General features: G+C 45.0%; 1 protein-coding gene across 1 annotated transcript in view; it reads left to right on the top strand.

Annotated features, from left to right (window-relative positions):
- TSGA10 (testis specific 10) overlaps positions 1 to 13,009 on the top strand; it is a gene marked incomplete at its 5' end in the record, with an annotated part of 28,746 nt that extends 15,737 nt beyond the window's left edge. The window contains 2 exons of the mRNA XM_069849812.1: positions 11,819 to 11,953; positions 12,857 to 13,009. Coding sequence (XP_069705913.1) covers positions 11,819 to 11,953; positions 12,857 to 12,881 — 160 coding nt within the window. The remainder of the gene's footprint in view (positions 1 to 11,818; positions 11,954 to 12,856) is intronic.
- Positions 13,010 to 23,292: the final 10,283 nt, after the last annotated feature.

The following is a 23,292-nucleotide window of genomic DNA, read 5'->3' as shown; positions in this document are numbered from 1 at the left end:
TAATTTTAGTAAATTACTTGTTGATACTCTGTTCTCTCATAAGTAAGGATGAAGGTTTTGGAGGGAGGACCTCTACACCTGAGATTAGGTCTTTTAAAGATGGATTTCTTAAATGTCTTAGTGTATGTTTCAGTTTCAGACTGTGTTCTTCACCCTGAAATCATCACAAAAACCTGCAAAACTTAAGGATTAGATGTGCAAGTCAATTTAAAAGGTGGCACCATTTGTGCTTCTTCAGCTGCCTATGATAGGCTAGCCTGAATGCTAATACAGCATGGCTTATGGGTACTCCCTGGCAGGGACTGCAGGTGTTTCTTCCTAAAGTGTTCATTGGCAGAAAGTTGAATCAGCCTCCATACTTAATATCTTCTCCTAGTTAACGATAATTTGATACTCACATGGTTGGTTGTAGTTGAAATAATATAAACACTCAGCATACAGTTGGTAGGAAAACAGATAAACAGAGTGAGCCTATGCTCACCAATTCTCATTCTTGAAGAGAATTTCTTTACTTCAAGAGAATTACAAACGTCATTACCTGAGTTGTTTTGGAAAGAACAACTCTAGCTTCCATTACAGTATGGAGGAATCTTAGGTAGCGAAGTCTGAAATGCTGTCACATCAAAATCTGAGGCTGACATTAGCTTTAGCTGTCTTTGAAAGGCTAGAGTTTTTTCTTTTTTTTGGCTTTTTCATAAAATCAAACCAGTGCTTCAATGTCTTGCGAAGGTTATAGGAATTCTATTTATTTTCTTTTTTTTTTCCTCAGCAAGTCATGCTTTACAAGAGCAGGTATCTTTCTCTCTTGCTTGCAGGGAAAGGGATTAAAGGTCCAAGTTGGCTTCTTACAGTCAATCTGTTTTTCTAGTACTGGCAAGTGAAAACCAGAAAATTAGCCAGAGAGGAAAAATACTATCATTAAAGTCAGTATCACAGTAGCATATAATGGAAGCAGCAGATGTGAGTACTGGCTGGGTTCGTTTTTTTCTTGTCAATTTAAAAAAGTATGTAGATGATATCTTTGTTCTAATGCTGACTTAGCTAGTTGTATTGGTTTACTGCCTTGGTGCAGGATGAAAAAATGCTTGAAAGGAGGTGGAGAGTGCCAGTTTTGTCAGGCCTTGAAAGATCACCAACACAGCGATACTAGGAGGCTTAGTCCATCTGTTTGGGTTTTTATTTACCAGTCAGGAAAAGTACTTCCTCATCCTTTCTTTTTTCCTGACTGTAGAAACAGTTTGGGCTTATGTGGACACAGCAGGTTTGATTTATTGTCCTGTTCTGGCTCTGGTGACCAAGCACAGAAACTTACTGTCAGGTACCTCTGGACATCCCCACTTGCATGACTTGCATATCTTTTTAGCCCTTTCTGTTTCTTGACCCTCCTGGTCATGGTTTTGTTGCATTAATATCCAAACTTGGTATTCTACGGGGTTATGTCCCCTGTGAGAGGAGCAAGGAGCTGCACTCTGACTTCCTACCATTGCACCATTAAAGCCAGTATAGCGTGTGCATAGTAAAGCCCTTAAAAGCTTTAAGGTTGTGGGTGTTGGTAGCTAGGTGGAAGGCTGTTATATCTCACTGGGCTCGTGCTTGTAGATTCTGCTCTGTGAGCTGGTGCTGGGTCTTATCCCTCTCCTGCAGGTTTTAGTGATCTACTTCAGTGATCCATTTCAGCCTGGTTGAACAGAGAGATCTTGAGTGATATCAAGAAGAAGAGAAACGTTTATGGGCTCTGGAAGAGGGGACAGGCCTCTTGGGTGGACTACAGGAGGGAAGTGAGATTGTGTAGAGAAAAAATCAGAAGGGCTAAGGCTCAACTAGAAATCAGATTGGCAAAGTCTGTGAAAGATAACAAAAAATCTTTCTATAAATATATAAATAATAAAAGGAGGACTAGGGAGACCATACAGTCCCTATTGGACGCAGAAGGAACAGGGAATGAGGAAAAGGCTGAGGTACTTAATGCCTTCTTTGCCTCAGTCTTTAATTGTAAAGAAAGTTGTTCCCTCTGTGTATAAACCCAGAAGCTAGAGGAGCAAGATGAGGCTCCCTTGATCCAAGAGGAGGTGGTCAGAGCCTTGCTAGCCCAACTAGACACGCACAAGTCTATGGGGCCGGATGGGATTCATCCAAGGGTATTGAAAGAGCTGGCAGATGTGCTGGCCAAACCCCTTTCCATCATCTTCCAACAGTCCTGGAAGACTGGGGAGGTTCCACTGGACTGGAGGCTGGCTGATGTTGTGCCCATCTACAAGAAGGGTCGCAGGGAGGATCCAGGGAACTACAGGCCTGTCAGTCTGACCTCAGTGCCAGGGAAAGTCATGGAGCAGGTGATCTTGAGTGCTATCATGAAGCACATGCAAGAGAACCAAGTGATCAGGCCCAGTCAACACGGATTCATGTAAGGCAGGTCTTGCCAAACTAACCTGATCGCCTTCTATGACAAAGTGACTCGGCTGCTGGATGAGGGAAAGGCTGTGGATGTGGTCTTCCTGGACTTCAGTAAAGCCTTTGACACAGTTTCTCACAGCATTCTGCTTCGGAAACTGTCAGCCTCTGGCCTGGACAGGCGCACACTCTCCTGGGTGGAAAACTGGTTGGATGGCCGGGCCCAGAGAGTGGTGGGAAATGGTGTGAAATCCAGCTGGAGGCCAGTGACAAGTGGGGTTCCCCAGGGCTCAGTGCTGGGTCCAGCCCTGTTCAATGTCTTTATCAATGACCTGGATGAAGGCATCGAGTGCACCCTTAGCAAGTTTGCAGATGACACTAAGCTGGGTGGAAGTGTTGATCTGCTGGAGGGTAGGGAGGCTCTGCAAAGGGATCTGAACAGGCTGGACCGCTGGGCTGAGACCAATGGGATGAGGTTTAACAAGGCCAAGTGCCGGGTCCTGCACTTGGGGCACAACAACCCTGTGCAGTGCTACAGACTAGGAGAAGTCTGTCTAGAAAGCTGCCTGGAGGAGAAGGACCTGGGGGTGTTGGTTGACAGTGACTGAACATGAGCCAGCAGTGTGCCCAGGTGGCCAAGAAGGCCAATGGCATCTTGGCTTGTATCAGAAACGGTGTCACCAGCAGGTCCAGGGAGGTTATTCTCCCTCTGTACTCGGCACTGGTGAGACCGCTCCTTGAATCCTGTGTTCAGTTCTGTGCCCCTCACTACAAGAAGGATGTTGAGGCTCTGGAGTGAGTCCAGAGAAGAGCAACAAAGCTGGTGAAGGGGCTGGAGAACAAGTCTTACAAGGAGCAGCTGAGAGAGCTGGGGTTGTTTAGGAGGCTGAGGGGAGACCTCATTGCTCTCTACAACTACCTGAAAGGAGGTTGTGGAGAGGAGGGTGCTGGCCTCTTCTCCCAAGTGACAGGGGACAGGACAAGAGGGAATGGCCTCAAGCGCTGCCAGGGGAGATTTAGGCTGGACATTAGGAAAAAAATTTTCACAGAAAGGGTCATTGGGCACTGGCAGAGGCTGCCCAGGGAGGTGGTTGATTCACCTTCCCTGGAGGTGTTTAAGGCACGGGTGGATGAGGTGCTGAGGGATATGCTTTAGTGTTTGATGGGAACGGTTGGACTCGATGATCCGGTGGGTCTCTTCCAACCTGGTTGTTCTGTGATTCTGTGATTCTGTAATAGTCTCATAGTAACAAACATAAGGCACATTGGGTTAATGGTAACTGGGAGATAACTGGGAATAACGGGGTGTGACTGGGGATAACACTAAATAAGTACATTCTTAAAGCAGTTGTTGGTGTTCTACAAACATAATGTTAACCTTCTTTAGCCGGCTCTTAACAAACGACACGAGCCTATTTAATATACAGGGCTCAAAGATCAATGCTAGTATGATTGTTGTGATTGGCCCTATTAAAGTAGATATCAGGGTGGTCAGCCATGGTGAATGGTTAAACCATGATTCAAACCAACCTTGTTGTGCTTCTCGTTCCCTTTTTCGTTTTTCTAATCCCTCTCGCAATTTGGCCATAGCGTCCCTCACTATTCCGGTGTGGTCCGCATATACCCAACACTCTTCCCTTAGTGCAGCGCACACTCCCCCTTGCTGTAAGAACATCAGGTCTAATCCTCTTCGATTCTGCAACACTACTTCAGATAATGATCTAATTGATTGTTCTAATGCACTTATTGATTTTTCAGTTCTGGCCAGGTCTTCATCTACTGCCACCCTCAAGGCGCTAAATTTTTTACTTTCTTGTACCAGGGATGCTATCCCTGTACGTACTCCCGCACCTCCTATGATCATTAGGGTAGCTACTGTTAGTGCTGTAAAGGGTTCTCGTTTTGACAGATGATGCTCTGGGGTAATATGTGAACTGTAGACAAATTCTTCAGAATGGTAAAAGATTTTAGGGACTATAGTTACCTGGACGCAATATTCTGAGGATTCATTAAATTTTTCCAACGACAAACAGGGTGTAACTCCAATAGTAGAACAAACCCACTTGGCATTCTTGGCTGGTATTAATCACTTTGCAGGGGTTTTATATTGTGTCTTATTAACACACAATTGTTCTTTGTGTTTTGGGACTTTGCCCACACACACGCCACTTCCCACCACCTGTGCCAATGTAATCCTTTGGTTTTCTGTGTTCCATATACACTGGGCCAGATTTGTACCATCTGCCTGTATGGGTATGTCGCTTACTCCTACAGCCTCATAAAAGGGTGGCTTTATTCCATAGCCCAGCCAGCAATGCTCCGTAAGATTTGGGTTAGTTTTGTTCAACACTTGGTAGCTAGCTTGCATTATTTTCCAGAGAGGATTTCTGTAAGGGATTTGGGTGGTGCGTGTTGTTACAGGTGTGGCAGTATTCTGTTGATGCTTTATAGTCTTTGGTCTCTTTAGTCATCTCGTCCTGATTGGGATCTTTTAACAGTGGAATACTCAGGACTATTTTATGAACAGATACCTGGTTAGGGCTTACTGGCAGTGGATCATTCGGGACAATATCCTTTTTTATGAGAATTAAGCCACCCTTGTCTGTCAATGGTTCTGTATATCTTACTCCCCACACTCTTCCGATTACCCAACCGTCCTTTTGGGGATTGGTAACATTTAAGAAGAGGTATTTGCAATTTCCACGTCCTTTTCATTCCTTGCGGTGGAATGCACCCATATGGACCCCACTGGACTTTTAGGTGTTTATCTCTACCACTACTTGGTATCCAACCAGGGGCTATGGTCTCACATCCCCCGTAACTGCAGTAATATTGGTTAGGGAGGTTACAATACCCCTTCCCAGGATTCGAGCTCGGACACATATAAAATCTTAGGTATTCCCAACATCGGGTCTCGGGACGAGCTGACACAGAGCGGCATTAAAACTTGGCGCACCCAATGTTATTTGAGTTGCGATAACATACTGATCCTCAAATCGAAGGAGGGTACATTTAAATGGCTGGTGGTGAAGGTAATCTGATCCTACCTGTCTTATAGTGACAAGCCCCAAAATCAAAATCACACAAAGGCATCGCAGCCTCCCCCCGTGGGGGCTATGTCGCCGTTATTTGGATTCTGCCAGTGTGGAACTCCCAGGTGTGGACAGGATGCTTGTTGACTTGTCGTATTCTCTTGTCACCGGGGTGTATGGGTTATGAGGGCGTCTGATAATCCGGTCCTGTGGACAAAAACTCACAGTTTTCATTAGCTTTATTCTGGAGGTCCAGTTTAATAGACTTAAGCGGACACCACTTAATTTTGCCATCTTTCTTAACAGCAGCATACCCCCGCCCTGTCAGGACAAGCCTCCACCCTTGTTCCCATTCTCCCAGCTCATTTCTAATTATGACCAACGGGCTTTCTTCTAGCGCTCGGGTGGCCCAGTGCTTTCGGGTGGGGCTTTTCACCTCCTCCTCCCTGGGGAACTGATTTAGTGCTAACAGGGCAGTTGCTAGCAGGCGTGCTTGGTCTCCCGGGGGAACGGCGTTGGTAAAATTTTCTGGTTTTGCTAATACCTCCAATTTAGATTTCAGCGTTTGATTCGCTCGCTCGACTATGGCTTGTCCTGTGCTACTATACGGGATGCCGTGTGTTAAGGTGATAGTCCATTTCAAAGCAAATGTCTGGATTGATTTAGAGACAAAGTTTGGACCATTGTCCGTTTTGATCTGATTAGGGACGCCAAGCCATGCCATGGCCGTCAGCCAATGTTGGATGGTCGCTTTGGAGTCGGTCTTAAGGTGTTGTGTAGCTACAATCACTCCGCTATATGTGTCTACGGTTACCGCTAGCCATGCTCGAGGTTTCAGCAACTGACAGAGCGTGAAATCCGTCTGCCACACCTCGGAGGCCTTAAGGCCTCTGGGGTTGACTCCACTGGACCACAGTGGCGCTTTCTGACAGTGGGGACACGTGGCTACTATGTGCTTCGCGTCAGTGACCGAAATCCCGCATTTCTTTGCTAGTGCTTTAGCTCCGATGTGGAGAGAGTCATGCAGTTGACGGGCATCTCTTAGCGTCCACAATCCCTTTGCAGCGGCATCCACTTTGTCATTACCGGTTTGAAAAAACCCTTTGATTGGGTTATGGCTGTTGACATGGATGACCAATATGGTACCCTTTCGGGAAGAAAGTGCTTCTTCTAGCGTTAGAGCTGCTGTGGATGTTGACACGCCGGGCCCCGACATGGCTAGGCAAAGCTTGGCCACGAACATCGAGTCAGTCACTATGTTGAGCTGTTCCATTGGGAACAGTCCACACGCTAGTACTATGGCTGTCGCTTCTAGCTGCTGGACTGAAAGAGCACAATCAGTCATTTTAATGCAGTGCCATTCTCCTTCTGATTGCCATACTGCTGCTGCAGTTGAGGTCGCTGAGGATGCATCTGTGAAGACCATTGGTCCTTGTTGGGGCCGGTCCATGATTTTCCGTGGAAGGTTGATGTCGACAATTGCCAGCATTTGAGTCCAGGGGGGCTTTGTAGCATACCGGACTTGTCCGCCGAATCCAACAAGGGCTATGGCCAGATACTCTGACATCACTACCGATTGCGTTGGGAGCTGTTTGCGGAAGGGTAGATATATCTTGGCGGGTTCGATGCCTAGGTGTCTTAGGGCGAGTTTTCTGCCTTTCATGATGAGATTACCAAGGCACTCGACCCCTGGGGAAAATGCACGTGACGGTTTTCCTAGGACTATCCATTGTATTGGTTGGGCTTTTTCAGGGGGACCCTGGGCTAGTGCCCCTACTCCCCCCCCTTCCGTGAAGTGTACATACAGGTCGAGTGGTACAGCCGGGTTCCACCTGGTGAGCGTGCTTGATGCTATCTGTTGTTCAATGAAGTCGAGAGAGTTTATTGTTTCATTCGTCAGAATTTTTTGTTCCCATGGGTTCTTTCCCTTTAGAAGATCATACAGAGGGGCCATGATTTCAGGAGGGAGCAGGACAATATTACGGAGCCATTGCAAAGACCCCACTAGCTGTTGCATATCGTGGAGCGTTGTGATGTGTCGGCGGATTTTTATCTGGGGGGGGTTACATAAGAACTTGTGATCCCCGCTCCCAAAAAACTGACACATGGTCCTCTTTTGATTTTCACACTCGCAATTTCAAACCCATTTATTTTTAAAGTTTTGGAGACTGTTGACACTAGCTGGTCCACCTGACTTTCTGACGGCGCAGCGATCAGAATATCGTCTTATGTATTGAATGATCATCGCGGTTGGGTCACTGCGCCAGACCGGTGCCAACACCCGATCCACCGTAATCTGGCAGATAGCAGGCGAGTTGATCATTCCTTGAGGTAGCACTTCCCACTGAAAGCGCAAGTTGGGGCGTTGGCTGTTTGGGAACACGACAGAAAAAGCAAACCGCTCCTTGTCTGTCTCATGCAGAGGTATCGAGAAAAAACAGTCTTTAATATCAAGGACAGCACAAGGTTGTCCTTTCGGTATCATAGAGTTCATGGGCAACAGCGTTTGGACAGGACCCATTGGTTGAATTTTCTTGTTTACTTCACGCAGGTCATGGAGGAGACAAAACCCCTCACCGGTTCGTTTGGGTATTACGAAAACTGGGGTATTCCATGGGCTAGTGGAAGGCTCTATATGACCTCGTTGTAGTTCGCGGTCAATTAGCTCAAGAAGAGCATCCATTTGAAGCTTCGATAGAGGCCACTGCTCGACCCACACTGGGTCGGACGATTTCCACGTCAGTCTAATTGGTGGAAGTGGGTATGTGGCAGTGGCCCTTATGGTAAATTTGTCACTCTGGCTTTTAATAGGACTAAAGCGTCCCTTCCCTGCAGGGGTGGGACTCCTGACATAACATATGGGAAGAGGGTAATAGTTTTCTCTGGTCCCTTTTCAGTGTGGAGTGTTATTGCTATCAATTGAACACTCTTCCGAGCTCGGGTTAATCTCCCAACTCCACCCACCATAGGAGCGTCTTCTAATTTCCAATGTGGGGGCTAATTTGTTTCAGGAATAACTGTAACGTCTGCTCTGGTATCGATCAAAAAGGGAACACTAATGGTGGTGCTATTTAAAGCATTATGAAGGGAACAGGTCCCACACACCACTGGCGGGTTATCACACTTTACTGCCAGGGCCACCCTGGGGTCTCGCCCCCAAAGGGTGGTCCTTGCTGTCCCTGAGATAGGGGCAGGTTCGACTGGACCGTCGGTTGAGCCATAAAGTTGGTCACTTCTCGGGGGGTTAGCGGGTTCGGGAGCGCCTCTCCCCTTTCGGGGTTGGCACAGTTGGGCCGCCTCATGTCCCAAGTGGGAGAGGGCTGTGCGCGGCCCAGGTGCCCTCTCCCCCTCCCGTTTCTCTGGGTTTTAGATTTACATTCCTTGGCAAAATGCCCTTTCTTTCCACAGGCCCAACACGGTCCTCTGGGTTGATTTTGGCGCAGCGGGAGTGCTATCGGTGAGTCCCTCAACCTAGGGCAGTTTACTACAACGTGGCCCGCTTGGCCACATTTAAAATATGCCATCACGCTGGCTATTGCGGTGTGAACAGCCATCTGGATTGAGGCTAGATGCTCTTCATTCGTGACATGCTTAATCATGTCCGCGATGCTTGACCCCACCGGCAATGATTGCAGAATTTCTTTGGTTGCCGAATTACACTGCTGACATAAGCATTCTGCTACAACCGGGCCTTTTGCTTCCGCGGGCAGGGCCGAAGAGTCGACTGCCACCTGGAGACGGTCCACAAATTGTGTAAAGCTTTCACTTTCATTTTGTTTTATTGTGGACCATGGTGATGGTTTGGCAATAACTCTAGAGGCTGTGCGAATAGCTTCTCTGGCCGCAAGGGTAGTTGCCATAACTTCATGGGCCCGCAGGCCCTGGGCTTGCGCCTGAGGGGTAATCATTGTTGGGTCTGTTCCCATCAACCGCTGCAGGCTGGAGCCGTGCAATGGGTGATCTGCCCCAACTACTTGGGCTAGCTGCTTCACACAATTGTCTTTCCATTCTTCTTTAAAAACAATCATCCCTGCCCCGTCAAAGATCAGTTTACAAGTTTGTTTTATATCAAACGGGAGCATGTCGTCTCCCCCGAAGACACGGTCTATGAGGGTGGAGACCATGGCAGAATTAAGCCCTTTGTCCGCAGTCGCGTTAACAATCGCTTGTACGTCCCTAAGGTTTATTGGCGAGTGGACCCTCTGTCCCCCGTCCGTCACCCGGACCGGGAACGCTAGCGCGCCCGATGGGGCCCAATCGGCACACGCTAGCTTTATTTTCCTCCAATCCGTGAGAGGGATTCGTCCCCCTTTCAGCTCTTCTTTAATTTCAGTGGGGATGTTTTGGCTTTTGACTCTATCTACCCCCGTTTCCTCCTCCTCTGAGCTTGAGTCAGTTGCGAGCCACTCGCCCCAACCAGTGTCTGCTCCGGAGTCGGCACTCGACTGACTCGTTATTTCCGGCTCCCGGTATGTTTTCGTTGGGCTCCGGCCCTGCCCACTCCCTTTACGGGCGGGCCGCTCCCTCCCCCCGGGCTCGCCCCGCCTTCTGCTCGCCGAGGTGTGTGCCCCGTAAGGGCATTTTTTCAGACGGACGCTCAGATCGGCTCTCTGCCCCTCGCTCGCACTCCCCTCCCTTTCCGAGTTGCCCCCCCCCCCCCTCTTTCCCGTTCTCCTACCCTTCCCGTTTGCGCCGCTAGTTAATTCTAGCGCTTCCTGCGTGTTCCCGGCAGAGACATGCTCGCCCCCCCTTTCCCCTTCCCGCTCGGCGCCTTCTTGGGGCGCCCAGGGCGGTGGTTTCGCCGAGACTTCCTCGGGCTCTGGTTTCCCAGCGGCACCCCCGGCTTCGTCGGCTAACCCACCCCAGAAGGATTCTGCTCGTTGCTGTCCCTCCGTAAGCGGGTCGGGCTTTGGGGATTGAGGGGGCGTGTCGCCCTCTCTCAGATCTTCAGACTCAGCATAACCGTCACCGTCTGGGGGGTGCAGAGGCTGCGTGGCCGCCCCGACTCCTAATTTCGGAGTGGCCAACAAACAATCCTTTGCCGCCCTGCAGGTCTCCTGCTCTTGTATGGCCTTCTGCAGGGCCTGTACGACTTTCCCCCACGACTTAAGGTTTTTCGCACAACCTGAGGACATCGTCTCCTCGGCTAACGCTTTGGTACATTTATCCCACACTTCAGGGTGGAGAATATCCACCGGCTGGTCAATGACCCCAATTTGTAAAAGCCTCGCAACTGTGAGAGTAAAATCTTTGGGTTTACAATCAATGCCCCACTGCTTATGTAATTGTGATAGGACCTTCACAAGGGCTTCCATCATCCTTGTTGGTCCGGGAGCGTCCTCCCCGCCGGGCTGGTACTGCCGCTCCGGCCGCCGTTCACCCGATTCCAGGCAACGAGTTTCCCGGGTTTCGGCACCACTTGTTGCCTTGCGAGGTGTGGTGACCTGGTTCAGGAACGGCACGGCGACCAACCCCAGGTCGCTCGGGCCATCAGCTCACAGACACCAATGTGGTGGATGGCAAATGGCATTTATTGGTGAGTGGCGCAGCATTATATAGCTTGGGTTTACAATGTCACTTCTGTCTGCTTATGTCATAAGCTAAACGCTATTGGCTATTCGGAGAGGGGTCCTGTCTTTCCATAGAGCGCGACATCTTCCGACCGCCAAGCCTACCTACAATCCTCCTTAGTAGTTTTCCAATCCAACCCTGACTAGATTCTCCTCACACAAATACCTGGCAGCCTGAAACCAGGATTCCAGATGTGTATGCACCTCAAATTTTCAAGTGTGTTATCCCCTCACATGTACTTTCTCCTCATATACCCAGCAGCAGGAATTTTAGATTGATGCAGTATCCAGGCCCCATCACTTGCAGTCAAAGTGACGAGACTACCATTTTACGACTTTACCAGCTGGAATTCCAGCATCTCTTAAATACCCATCAGTTTTAGGGCACTTCAGGTAGGCTCTAGTCCACTGGGCTTGCCAACTCGAACAGCACAAGGATACCACAAGCAACACTGTTCTTGCATTAATATCATTACTGATTGTCTTTATGTGGCAGACTTGGGAATAACCTTAAAATTAGGCTCTTTCTCCCTGGGGATTTTTACAATTTTTAGAGTTTAGCCTGCAGCAACCATGGCCACCTTCTGACTTTTAGGGGAAATAGTGACAATGGATAACGTGGAACTAAATCTGAATAAAGGAGTAGTACAGAGAGAGTCACTAATCTGTCTTTCAGAGACATATACAATGAACACCACATCTCCCTTTAAAATAAAGAAAAAGGCGACAATCTTAAAGAGAAAGAAAATTATGATAATGACTGTGAGTTCATTTTGATGATTTTTGAAACATGCTTAGTCTCACTGTAAAATAATGTTTATTTAGGGAACGTGCTGTACGGGAGCTTCGACACCAGAGTCGTACAGTCTCATATCAGTTAAGCTCTACGTTAAGATCATTGTCACCTGAACATTCCCATCATGAACCTCCTGATTGGTCTCTGGACTGGTCTCAGGAAGGGTAAGTGGTTCAACAACATTTAAATTCCAATTTCCCTCCCAGCTAACTCTAGAAAGATTCAGAAAAAAAAATTGAGACCAGAATGAAAAAAGAAACAATGCAAAATATAGCCTGAGAGTAAAAGCAAGAATATTAATGCAAATATTTGGGTGTAATCATCAGCAGAATCACAGAATTAAGACTTTTAAAATAGATATACAGGGAATTTATGAACACGATCTAGGTTTAAGTTCCTGTTAGATTTAAGCAGAATGGGAGGTGAAATTTCATTTTTCAAGTGCTTAAAGACAAGTTACCAGGGATTGAAAAAGATAATGTAGAAACCACTACTTGTTGCTAGACAGGCTCTTTCCACAGCTAATGTCTGACACTGCAGAACATCCTGTATCATGGGATGGCAGTGCTGGAATCACCTTTAATAACCTTCCTCCTCTCTGGTGTTCTGGTGCTATTTTAGCAGACAGACTGTGATGGGAGATGGGGCAGATAGTCACCTTCCTGTTTTATTGAGAATGTGGTATCAGAAGTAAATCGTACAGGAACTTTTTCTTATTCTTGCATCTTTCTCCCGGGTTTTATTGCACCACACGTCTTGTTTCAGTAAAGTGAAAAGGATACATCTTGAAGTTTGTTTTGCAGACTTAATGAGAAAGACCTTTTCATTCTGATTCTCTTAAGAGACAGGAGTCCAAAGCTTGCCTTTCACTTCAAAGAGCATTATAGCATTTTTGTACAGTAAAATCTAATTGTTGAAATTATCTGGATTGAGTGTGGAAGAGACTGAGAAGCCTGCTCATAGTGCTTTCAGGATCAAAAGCCTTAAAATTTTGCACATGGAAACATCAGAACGTATTTCTGTATTCCCTAAACGTGAAACAAATTTAGATTTCTTTTTCTTTCTAGGAATTCTTGTTCCAAGGACTCATAATGTTACATTCACAATGGCTCTTGAAGACTCTGCACACCACCTGGAGAGTTAGAGTTCAAGCGTAATGCTCAATTAATTATCATTTTTCCCTGCTGAATGCCAGATTCATTAAATCTGTTTCACAAATGCTTTCACAGGTTTTTCATCACGCTTCGTGTTGTTCAGTGGAAAGAAACCTGTCTAGACAGCTTGCTCTCCTACCTCTCTGCCAGCTCGTGTATTATTGTGTGAGATGGGCTTATCTAATTGAATAGAATAACCCCCCCAGCAAGTTCCATCAACTGTACTGACAGTATCCTTTTCTTTTAAAAGGGTACATAATTTTAAAAGGTGATTGATGTAACTGAAAAAAAGGAAAGAAAATGACAATATGAAACTTGAGGGGAAAAGTGTCTATATTAAGGTGTTATGATTTGGATGCATTTTTGCTGAATTATGTGAGTATTATGCTTGAAAGAATGCTGTGCCATCTCAAGATAGGAAGAGTTTGGGTTTCCCCCACCTTCAAACCTGACTGTCATATTAATTTGGATAAATAAGATAGTAGAGCCAGTAAATACCAGTGTTTTGATATTCATCTATGAGGATAGATGCATCTTTTTCATAGAATCATGGAATGGTTTGAGTTGGAAGGGACCTTAAAGCCCATCCAGTCCCAACCCCCCTGCCATGGGCTGGGACACCTCCCACCAGTCCAGGCTGCCCAAGGCCCCATCCAGCCTGGCCTTGGACACCTCCAGGGATGGGGCAGCCACAGCTTCCCTGGGCAACCTGTGCCAGTGTCATGTTTTCAAACATACTGGAGATGTGCTCAACTTCTAAGAATTTTATTAGAACTGCACAAAGTTTCTACTTCATATTCTTTCATATGAGGGGGTACTGTTTGGTGATAGTTATTGGCACTTGAATTTGCTCAGAATTTCTTTATGTCATAACATTTATCTGTGTTCTATAATTCTCACACATTAAATGCAAGAGAAAATGTAAAATTCTCTCCCATAAATCATCTGGATCATCTGTACTTCTGTATTTGGAAACAGAGAAGTAACTCCTGTTAAATTAATTTAAATTATTCATTTTTTTAATAGATTCACCCTTCATGCTATCTTCATAAAAAAATTTTAAAAAGATCTCTAGTTTATTTTTTAAATCAGATGCACGTTGATCATGATAATGGGTCAAACATACCTCTTGCATGTATGTTCCTTCCTGTGAATTTGGTTTGTGAGAACCCGACTACTAAACATTAACATTAATATTTGAGTAATGATTAAAGGCGGCATAACCCATACGAATGCTTCTTTTAAAATCTGTTGATATAAGCTGTACGTATGATTCTATGTTGCTTTTTAGGAACAGGTAGCTTTAAAAAGCCTGTAAAAGTATTTTGAGTTATAATGTAAAAAAAAAAAAAGGTAAAATATACATATATGCCTGTAACATAAATTGTAGGATTATCTTCCATAAAAGCAACAATAGTTTGTCAGTACAGGTGACTTGATTTTGATTTGTAGGTCCTGATTCTTCATTCTTTATTTTACAGATAGCCACAGGTGTCATTTCAGCAGTCACCAGAGTTAGTGGGACTATTTGCAGATGATAAAGATTGTAGGATCTGGTATAATGCTATTAACCATTTCCACATTATGCAGCTGTTAAAGGCATATTGCACGCTTTTACCAGATGAGAGAAGATGATTACATCATCATCCCAGGAGAAAAGAAAGTTTTTTTTGTTTTTTGCAATGATATTGCTGTATTGATGTTTTTTAGAAGATGATCACAAAAAGTTTGAGAAACATAATCCTAAACTACAAAAATCACACCCTGTCATTTAGAAGATGAGAAGGAAAGATTAGATAAATAAAAAATAGATAAAACTGGGTTCTTTTTGGGTGCAGATACACTGTGCAGAGGCCCATGTCCTAGGGTGCAACTAAGGATCCTTAGTTGCAGTAATGATAGTTTTTCCATATAAGATCTCAAAGAAGCCAGTAATGAGGTGCTCCCCAACAAAGTAGAAGGGCAATATTCTTAAAGATTTGGACTTCAGAATTCTTAAGCAGAGAGGATTAAGGGAATATGAGGTTATAAATATCAAGATGTAATAAACTTTTAGTAGAGTACTCTGATGAAGTAAAACCCTTTATCCTTAGGGGTAGCCTTTGTTTAGAAAATGTTACAGAAATTGGAATCTTATTTTTCTTCAGGCAAATTGCAGAGGGACCATCAGGTTGTGGAAGGAACTTTTCTCAATGGTGATGAGTTATAGACTTCAAGGGACTTCTGCCAGCAATTAATTGCTATGTAATTACTGCTGGTTAAAAAAAAAAAAAAAAAAGAAATAATTCAAGTGAGTATATTCAGAGAGCTGTATTGCTGTAGTGGCAACCCTCCTGTGTCTGACCTAACGCAAAGTCAGAAACTGAAAGAAAGAAAAAGTGAAAGAAGTAATTGAATTTGCTGAGGTTTGCAAATAATACCTTTTAGTTTAACAAAAAGTTGGTAACATCTCTAGTAATAACCCAAGAGGACCTGAATAGTGTTTCCTGGTTGGGAATTGTGTGTATCAGCCCAATAGTATATCCTGAAAACCTTCTGACCACTGCTGAATATGAAACTTTGCTTAACCCTTAAGTAAAGATAGATAATGAGCTCAAACAGAGTATCTACAGTTCTTTACTTTTTGTTGCAACCTCTCTAATCTATAACACACCTTAATTGTTTCAAAACCCAGGAAGGAAGTACTTCTGGTGAATGTGCCCAAACTGAATTGTGTAACACATTTCATTTCCTTGAAATGTGGGTTACTCATGGTAGGGTGATTTTCTTGGGTTTGCTTTGTTACAGTACTTTGGTTAGGAAGAAGCATACAACAAAAAAAATATATTTATGTTTGTTTGACTTCGTGGCACTTATTTGCAACTGTGAACAATGTTATACTTGATTTTTATATATTTTAAGTTGCCTTTTACCACAATATTTCTACCTAGGCAAACCTGAAAATACCTTTTGTAATTTTATATGAAATAAGAGCACGTTAAACTTGTTCTCAGCCACTCTGTGATGATCTAAAATTACCTGGTTTGCATTACAAAAATTTGCATTACTGTTCCGAAAAGTATTTATGCTTTTCTACAGCAATACTTTTCTAATTTCTAGCTACTGGCTATGGAGTTGTTTCCAACCAAGTTTGTGTATGTGTGGCAATGGGAAGTGTCACCATTAACCAGTAGAAGGTAATTTATGTGAGCTTTACTGGTTTACAGAGTTTGTAGAAGAAAGAATTCAGTGCCTCTGGTATCCTCCCTCTTTAGTCTCTTTTTCTTCATAGTGGAAGAAACAGGAGCTACTATGAATACAGAACAGTCTCTCCATTACCAGTATAGTTCCACCCAGGAGGAAGAATTCGTTGTATGTTGCTGGGTAGAAGTATTTCACTGTATTTTTTTTAAATCTAAGCAAGCAACCTGTCAGCAGCATTTGGAACCAAGTATCTATGTGACTTACCCTGCTGTTTCCACTCAAAGAAAACCAGATATTTTTTTCTTCTCAGTAACTAATGAAGCTTGAACTGTAGCAACATTTAACTGGAGTTAAGATTCTGCTGTCAGTGTTGAGAGAAGTAGATTTAGTCTTTGACCAGGAAGACCATTCACTGTATCTGGTACTCTTTGGTAGCGATAGAGCTGGGGTTTTTATTTTATGCCCTTCTTTCTTCTGAGAGCAACTAAGTTGGTATCAGTGTAGGCTGTGGAGTATTAGCCATATGGCTATCAGCATCAGACACACTTTAGCAGCTCTGTTACTCGCTTGCTTTTGTGTATTTGTTTAATCTGACTTTGACATTAGCTGATCTTAAATGATACTGTTACACACATATAAAGTTTTCCCGTATTCCATGTTGGCACTTTACCTAGGGCAATATATGCACGTGCTGTGACTTTCATTAGCACTGGACCTTAGGCAGATTTGGAAACTGCTCATGGATCTGCACGTTTAGAAATAGAAAAGTAAGATTATTCTCTGCCTTGGTTTCTGTTGAAATATATGAAGCTTATTCCTAATGCAGGAAGAACATAAAATGAAGGACTTTATAATCAGAATTCAAAGGCCATTTTTTATTATTTAAGATATTTTTGGGTCTTCCTTCTTAGAGTCAGTATTCACTTAGGGCTCAGACGGGCTCTTGAACCCAAACGTCATATCCTGATCATCTGCCTTGCCTCGATCTTGGTTTTTGCACTTCTGCTCATCTCTGAATTAAGTCTGTTGGAGTTAATAAGGAATATTTAAGTAGTTGATTTATTTGGAGTAGCTCTTCTTTCCACGTCTTAGTGATTTCACTATGAATAGCCTTGCAACAAGGGATATGAGTTGTTTTACTGATGCAGACTGGAGTGGCTGTAAAGAAGTGGATCTTTCCATAAAAGAGCAAGAGGTGCTTTTTTTAATATCTCTCGCACTCTTAATAATCTTTCCCCTGATCCACTGAACCTTCACATCAATTTCCAGCAGAGGGAGTATGTGAAATAAAGCTGAATGAATCACACATCGGCGCTGTGGTATTAACATACACAGGGAAAGACATTTCACAGTTGGTTTTACATTCTGGATATTTTCCACACAAAGGAAAAACAGCTTGATAAGATAGATATAAATTTCATGTGACTTGCCTTCACTGACTACATCAAAATATATGTTTTTATATCATGAAAAAGATCAGATTTTTTGTTAGTAGCCTTTGAAAAAAAAAAGTTTGCTTATAATGCAAACATTATGGATAAGACATGGCCTGAAACAATGTTTCCATCCAATGGATTCTTTTTCACCTGACTCCCTTATATATGGCAATTCATTTTTTCTCTAGGCTGTTCCACATTTGACTTTTATTAAAATCCCTGAAGCTGTTTAATCATTTATTTAAGCAGATGCAGAAGTCCAAGCTTATTTTACGTTTCCTACCTCATGCTAGTCATCCACATTGTATTTTCAGTGTTTCTATTTCCTGAGGTGGGAGAAGAACAAACACTTTTTTTTTTTTATCTTGAATGCAGCCTACACCCAAGCAATTACATAGAGTACACAAAGCAGAAAACTTCTTTGTTGTCAGAGCTGCAGTACAAACTAGAAGGTGAACAATGCGCCTCTCAGATTTACTTGACAGAAGGGTATGTCTTTCCTGCACACAGTAATATTTTATAAAATCACTGGTGCATACACATTTTAAAACCAATGCTACTTAACAGAAATAAAACCTATAATTGAAGTTCTTTTTTTGACCCACAGTGGCTGCTCTAGAAGTCATGTAGTGAAATGACTTCTCATTGTAAGAATGAGTGAGCGTGCACCAGTTTTCCTTTCTCATTTCTGCTCTCCTAACCACTGCCCTAAACAAGCAAGCTCCACATTATTTTTCATTCTAACACTTTTACCTCGGACTGCGATGCAACGTAATGTGACATTTGTTCTTTTTTTCAGGCAACACCCATATTTTCTATGCAAAGCTGCTGTCCTCTGACTCACTGACTGTAAACCAAAGAGACTCTGTAAAGATATTGATGCTTGTGCTGAAGCCAGAACTCACAACTTCAAGAGAAATTTATTGGCCTAGATCGATGCCAAAGTGGGAAGCTACCCTGTTGATGTTATTTTTATCAGTTCTTCCAGTCAGTTCCTGCAACCTTTCTATCTCACCTCTTGCGTGGAAACAAAACTTCCAATACACTGTTTGAATATCCCAATATTACGGCTATTCACTGATGCAAGAAGCAGCGTCAGCTGGAGCATTTCACTCTGACACCGCTGTAAGGCTCTCGACTGACTTCAAATATGGGTCTGATCTGCTTTTAGCACATGTACCTGCTGACTGTAGCTACACACTGTGGTTACCCCAACAACTCCAGCAGTCTTCAGCTCACTTGAGAGAGCGAGAGAATCGTGAAATCATTAAGACTGGAGAAGACCTATTAAGATCCAGTCCAACCATCAGCCCCAAATGTCCATGCCTACTAAACAATATCCCAAAGTGCCACGTCTACATGTTCTTTTAACACCTCTAGGGATGGCGACACTACTGCTTCCCCGGGCAGCCTCTTCCAATGCCTCAACACTTTTTCGGTAAAAGAATTTTTTGTAATATCCAGTCTGGACCTCCCCTGGCAGAGCTTGAGGCCATTCCCTCTCCTCCAGCCCCTGTCACTTGGGAGAAGAGGCCAGCTCCCTCCTCTCTACAACCTCCTTTCGGGAAGTTGTAGAGAGCGATAAGATCTCCCCTCAGCCTCCTCTTCTCGAGCCTAAACGACCTCAGCTCCTCTTCCTCAGCCTCTTCTCTAGACCCCAAGAGCGGGCGAAGGGCAGAGCCGAACCCCAGCTGGAAGGCGCTAGCGGAGCGTTCGCTCCGTCCCTTCTGCCCAGGGCAGCCCGCGCCGCGCCTCGCCTTTGCCCCGGGGCTGCGGGCGGGGACGGGGAGGAGGAGGAGGAGGAAGGGGAGGAGGGAGAGGAGGGAGGCAGGGCCGCTGCGGGCAGGTGGCCGCAGGTGAGCGCGGCGCTCGGACGGACCCAGCGCCGGTGAGTGCGGGCAGCGGGGCGAGGGCGGAGCCGGCGTGAGGGGCGGCGGGGGCTTGGGGCACAGCAACCCCGGGCAGCGCTGCGGGGAGAGAGAGCAGCGCGGAGGAGAGGGACCTAGGGGTGTTGGTTGACAGCCGACTGAGTATGAGCCAGCAGTGTGCCCAGGGGGACAAGAAGGACAGTGGAATCTTGGCTTGTATCAGAAACGGCGTGACCAGCAGGTCCAGGGAGGTTATCCTCCCTCTGTACTCGGCACTGGTGAGACCGCTCCTCGAATCCTGTGTTCAGTTCTGGGCCCCTCACCGCAAGAAGGATGTTGAGGCTCTGGAGTGAGTCCAGAGAAGAGCAACAAAGCTGGTAAAGGGGCTGGAGAACAGGCCTTATGAGGAGCGGCTGAGAGAGCTGGGGTTGTTTAGCCTGGAGGAGGCTGAGGGGAGACCTCATTGCTCTCTATAACTACCTGAAAGGAGGTTGTAGAGAGGAGGGTGCTGGCCTCTTCTCCCAAGTGACAGGGGACAGAACAAGAGGGAATGGCCTCAAGCTCTGCCAGGGGAGGTTCAGACTGGACATCAGGAAAAATTTTTCACAGAAAGGGTCATTGGGCACTGGCAGAGGCTGCCCAGGCAGGTGGTTGAGACACCTTCCCTGGAGGTGTTTAAGGCACAGGTGGATGAGGTGCTAAGGGGCATGGTTTAGTGTTTGATAGGAATGGTTGGACTCGATGATCCTGGGGGTCTTTTCCAACCTAGTGATGCTGTAATTCTATGATTCTGTCCCTGCCACCCTTGTCCCCCCTCGGTTCCTGCAGTCACAGCCATCAAGGCGCAGGGATTGTTGGCAGCCCCAGCAAGTGCAAAGGGCTCTGCTGCCCGGTGTGCTCTCCCCATGCTGTTTTCCAGGGAGCATGGTGGAGGGAGATGCTTAATCTGAATCAAAATAGGCATTTAATTAGGGGCTGACGCCAGACATGGGCACCTGTTTCCACACACACAAAGGGCTCCTCCATCATCCTGTTTCCAGGTTTATCCAAGGGGTGAATAAGGCGGAGGTGAACAGGTTCGCGCTCCCACCAGCTTAAATCGACTTGGGAAGCCCTGTGTCGCTTGCAGGGCTGGTGTCTGCTTTCCCTGTCCCATTCCTTAGACACCTCACACAATGCCAACCAATCTCATGGCCGGGAACAATCCCTAAACATTGTAACTTCTGCACATGAAACCTGAAATACCACAGGTCAGTCTTTCTCATCACAATGTTAGCTGCCATTACTGACAAGCATTACTGTCAACAGTATATTTAGCACATTAAATTTTAATCACTACAGACAGATCTTGGGTTGACGTATGGGAATCTTTTCAATTGGAAAAGTTTTAAGAGTGTTATGAAATTTATTTTGCTTGTGAAGATATCATCCTGCCAGTATTGCCATACAATTAACTGGAAAAAAAGAGTATATTTAATACCAATATAAATCATCATCAAAAGAAGCACGGCCAGCAGGTCGAGGGAGGGGATTCCACCCCTCTGTTCCTCTCTTGTGAGACCTCATCTAGAGTGCTGTGTCCAGTTCAGGAATCCTCAACATAAGAAGGACATGGAGCTGTTTGAACAGGTCCAGAGGAGGCTACAAAGATGATCAGAGAGCTGGAGCACCTTCCTTGTGAGGACAGGCTGAGAGTTGGGGTTCAGCCTGGAGAAGAGAAGGCTCTGAGGAGACCTTATAGCGACCCTCCAGTACCTGAAGGGGCTACAGAAATGCTGGAGAGAGACTTTTTACAAAGGCTTGTAGTGATAGGATGAGGGACAGTGGGTATAAACTGGAGAGAGGCAGATTTAGACTAGATATAAGGAAGAATTTCTTCACCATGAGAGTGGTGAGGCCCTGGCACAGGTTGCCCAGGGAAGCTGTGGCTGCCCCATCCCTGGAGGTGTTCAAGGCCAGGTTGGATGGGGCCTTGGGCAGCCTGGGCTGGTGGGAGGTGTCCCTGCCCATGGCAGGGGGGGTGGAACTGGATGATCTTTAAGGTCCCTACCAAGACCAAAGTATTCTATGATTCTAAATGCTAATTATTTGTGTGTTTTCACACTAGTTAAAAAAAGCTACCTTTTTTTTCTATAGCTAGTTTAATTGTGTTTAATTTACACAAAATCACACATGTTTTAGGCTTCATGTATATATAAAAATACAAAAGTGATATAAATATCAGCTAGAAGCGTGCTGTGGACTATCCTCTACATCCTTCATCTGAAAGTAAATTGTTATTCCAGGCTGACACACACAAGATCTTCCAGAAGTTTTTCCTGTTTTTCCGTTGTGAATGTAACATACCATTATTAGCTGCCATTAATCTTTCTTCAGTCGGACGTCATGTTCTCTGCTCGGAGCTGTATATTCTCCTGTATTTGTCATCATTAAACAGTTCGTTTGCTTTATCGCTCCAATATTATTAGCCTCCAAAAATAGTAACTATGCATCAAAGCCTGTTTGATGCTGATACAAGACCGTATATCATTTTTGCATCAGAGTAATTTCTCATTCCTCGTATCTCAGTGCCAATAAACACCAGGGCACCGGTCCTTTTCCATGCAACATGATATGGATTGTTTTTATGTAAATTTTAAGTGGAAGTGAGCTCTCATCAGCAGTTTTTACAGGACAAAGATTAGATTACAGAAGGAAAAAATGTAACATGATTACTGGTACTTGCCGTGTAGCTCTTTAATCATTGAAAGGAGGCAGTTCCGTGGTAGGAGTTGGTTTATCATTAAAGGAAAGGGAGCAGGTGCCTTTAGCTTCACCCAGTGATGAAGTAGGAACTTTCTGTGGTTGTAGTGATGGGTGATTAATTTGCCTATGAACTGACGTCAGAGTTGATAGATATTAGAAGGTCTTTTTTCTTTGCTTTCACGACGACCTTGGAACTTTACTTCTACTGTGCTTTTAATTAAAAATGTTTTCTTTAGTATAAAGTACACTGGTGGATATAGAGAGTCTGATTTTTCTCTTGGAAAAAAAAAGCAGTAACCAGTGCTGTAGTGGCTGCATGTTAGTCCTAAGGCAGTGCAAAGGAGTACGAGTGCCTTCTGCCTGCCACTGAGCCCTCCAGAGAAAAGGGCTCTGCTCACAAGTGGCCTGTGGTGGCACCAACATCCTCCGCTATCCCTTTGTGCAGGCTGTAAGTTACTTGGCTGGCAGGTTACTTATTTATAGTCATGATGGAAGAACAACAAAGAGGAGGGAAGAGTGAGCTGTGTAATAGCCAGGACTAGCACTGAGCTGTTACCAAGGGACTGAAAATATGATTAAGTTATGGGAATGTCTCAGGCAAAGATTTATTGCAGCAGCAAAGCTACATTTCAGATTCAGTAGAACTAAAATGAAATCATCGATGTCCAATGACACAGAGACCAGTTCTCCCTGTGTTTGTGTGAAGATGTAATAAATGGCCATTGCCTCAAAGAGCATCTTGCTCGTCCGCTCTTGGTTTCAGATGTGTGTTGCCAGCACAACCAGTCTGACTAGGGTACTGCAACCACAACACATTGTGGATAGGGACCCTGCAAAGCACTTGCTGTGCAGAAAGAAAAGGAGTCTCATAAGTCTGTTTTTACCAGCATCACAGGTGTCTTTGTCTAGTGCTCTGCACAGCTGGAATTTTGTCACTTCTGTCACCTTCTGAGGTCTTGCTTCTTAACAGCAAGCACTGGCTTTGGCTCAGTAATGTGTATATCCAGCAATGCACAACTAATTTATTTTTTCAGATGCCTAAAAATGCTTTTCTGAGTCTGTAGGTGTCGGTGAACTGAATGTGTCTGGTTTGTATCAGTCCAAAATACTAAAGAAC

This window comes from Phaenicophaeus curvirostris, chromosome 1, assembly GCF_032191515.1.
Source record: "Phaenicophaeus curvirostris isolate KB17595 chromosome 1, BPBGC_Pcur_1.0, whole genome shotgun sequence".
NCBI classification, from domain to species: domain Eukaryota; kingdom Metazoa; phylum Chordata; class Aves; order Cuculiformes; family Cuculidae; genus Phaenicophaeus; species Phaenicophaeus curvirostris.
Note: the sequence above shows the minus strand (reverse complement) of the source record. Positions and strands in the feature narration are given on the sequence as shown.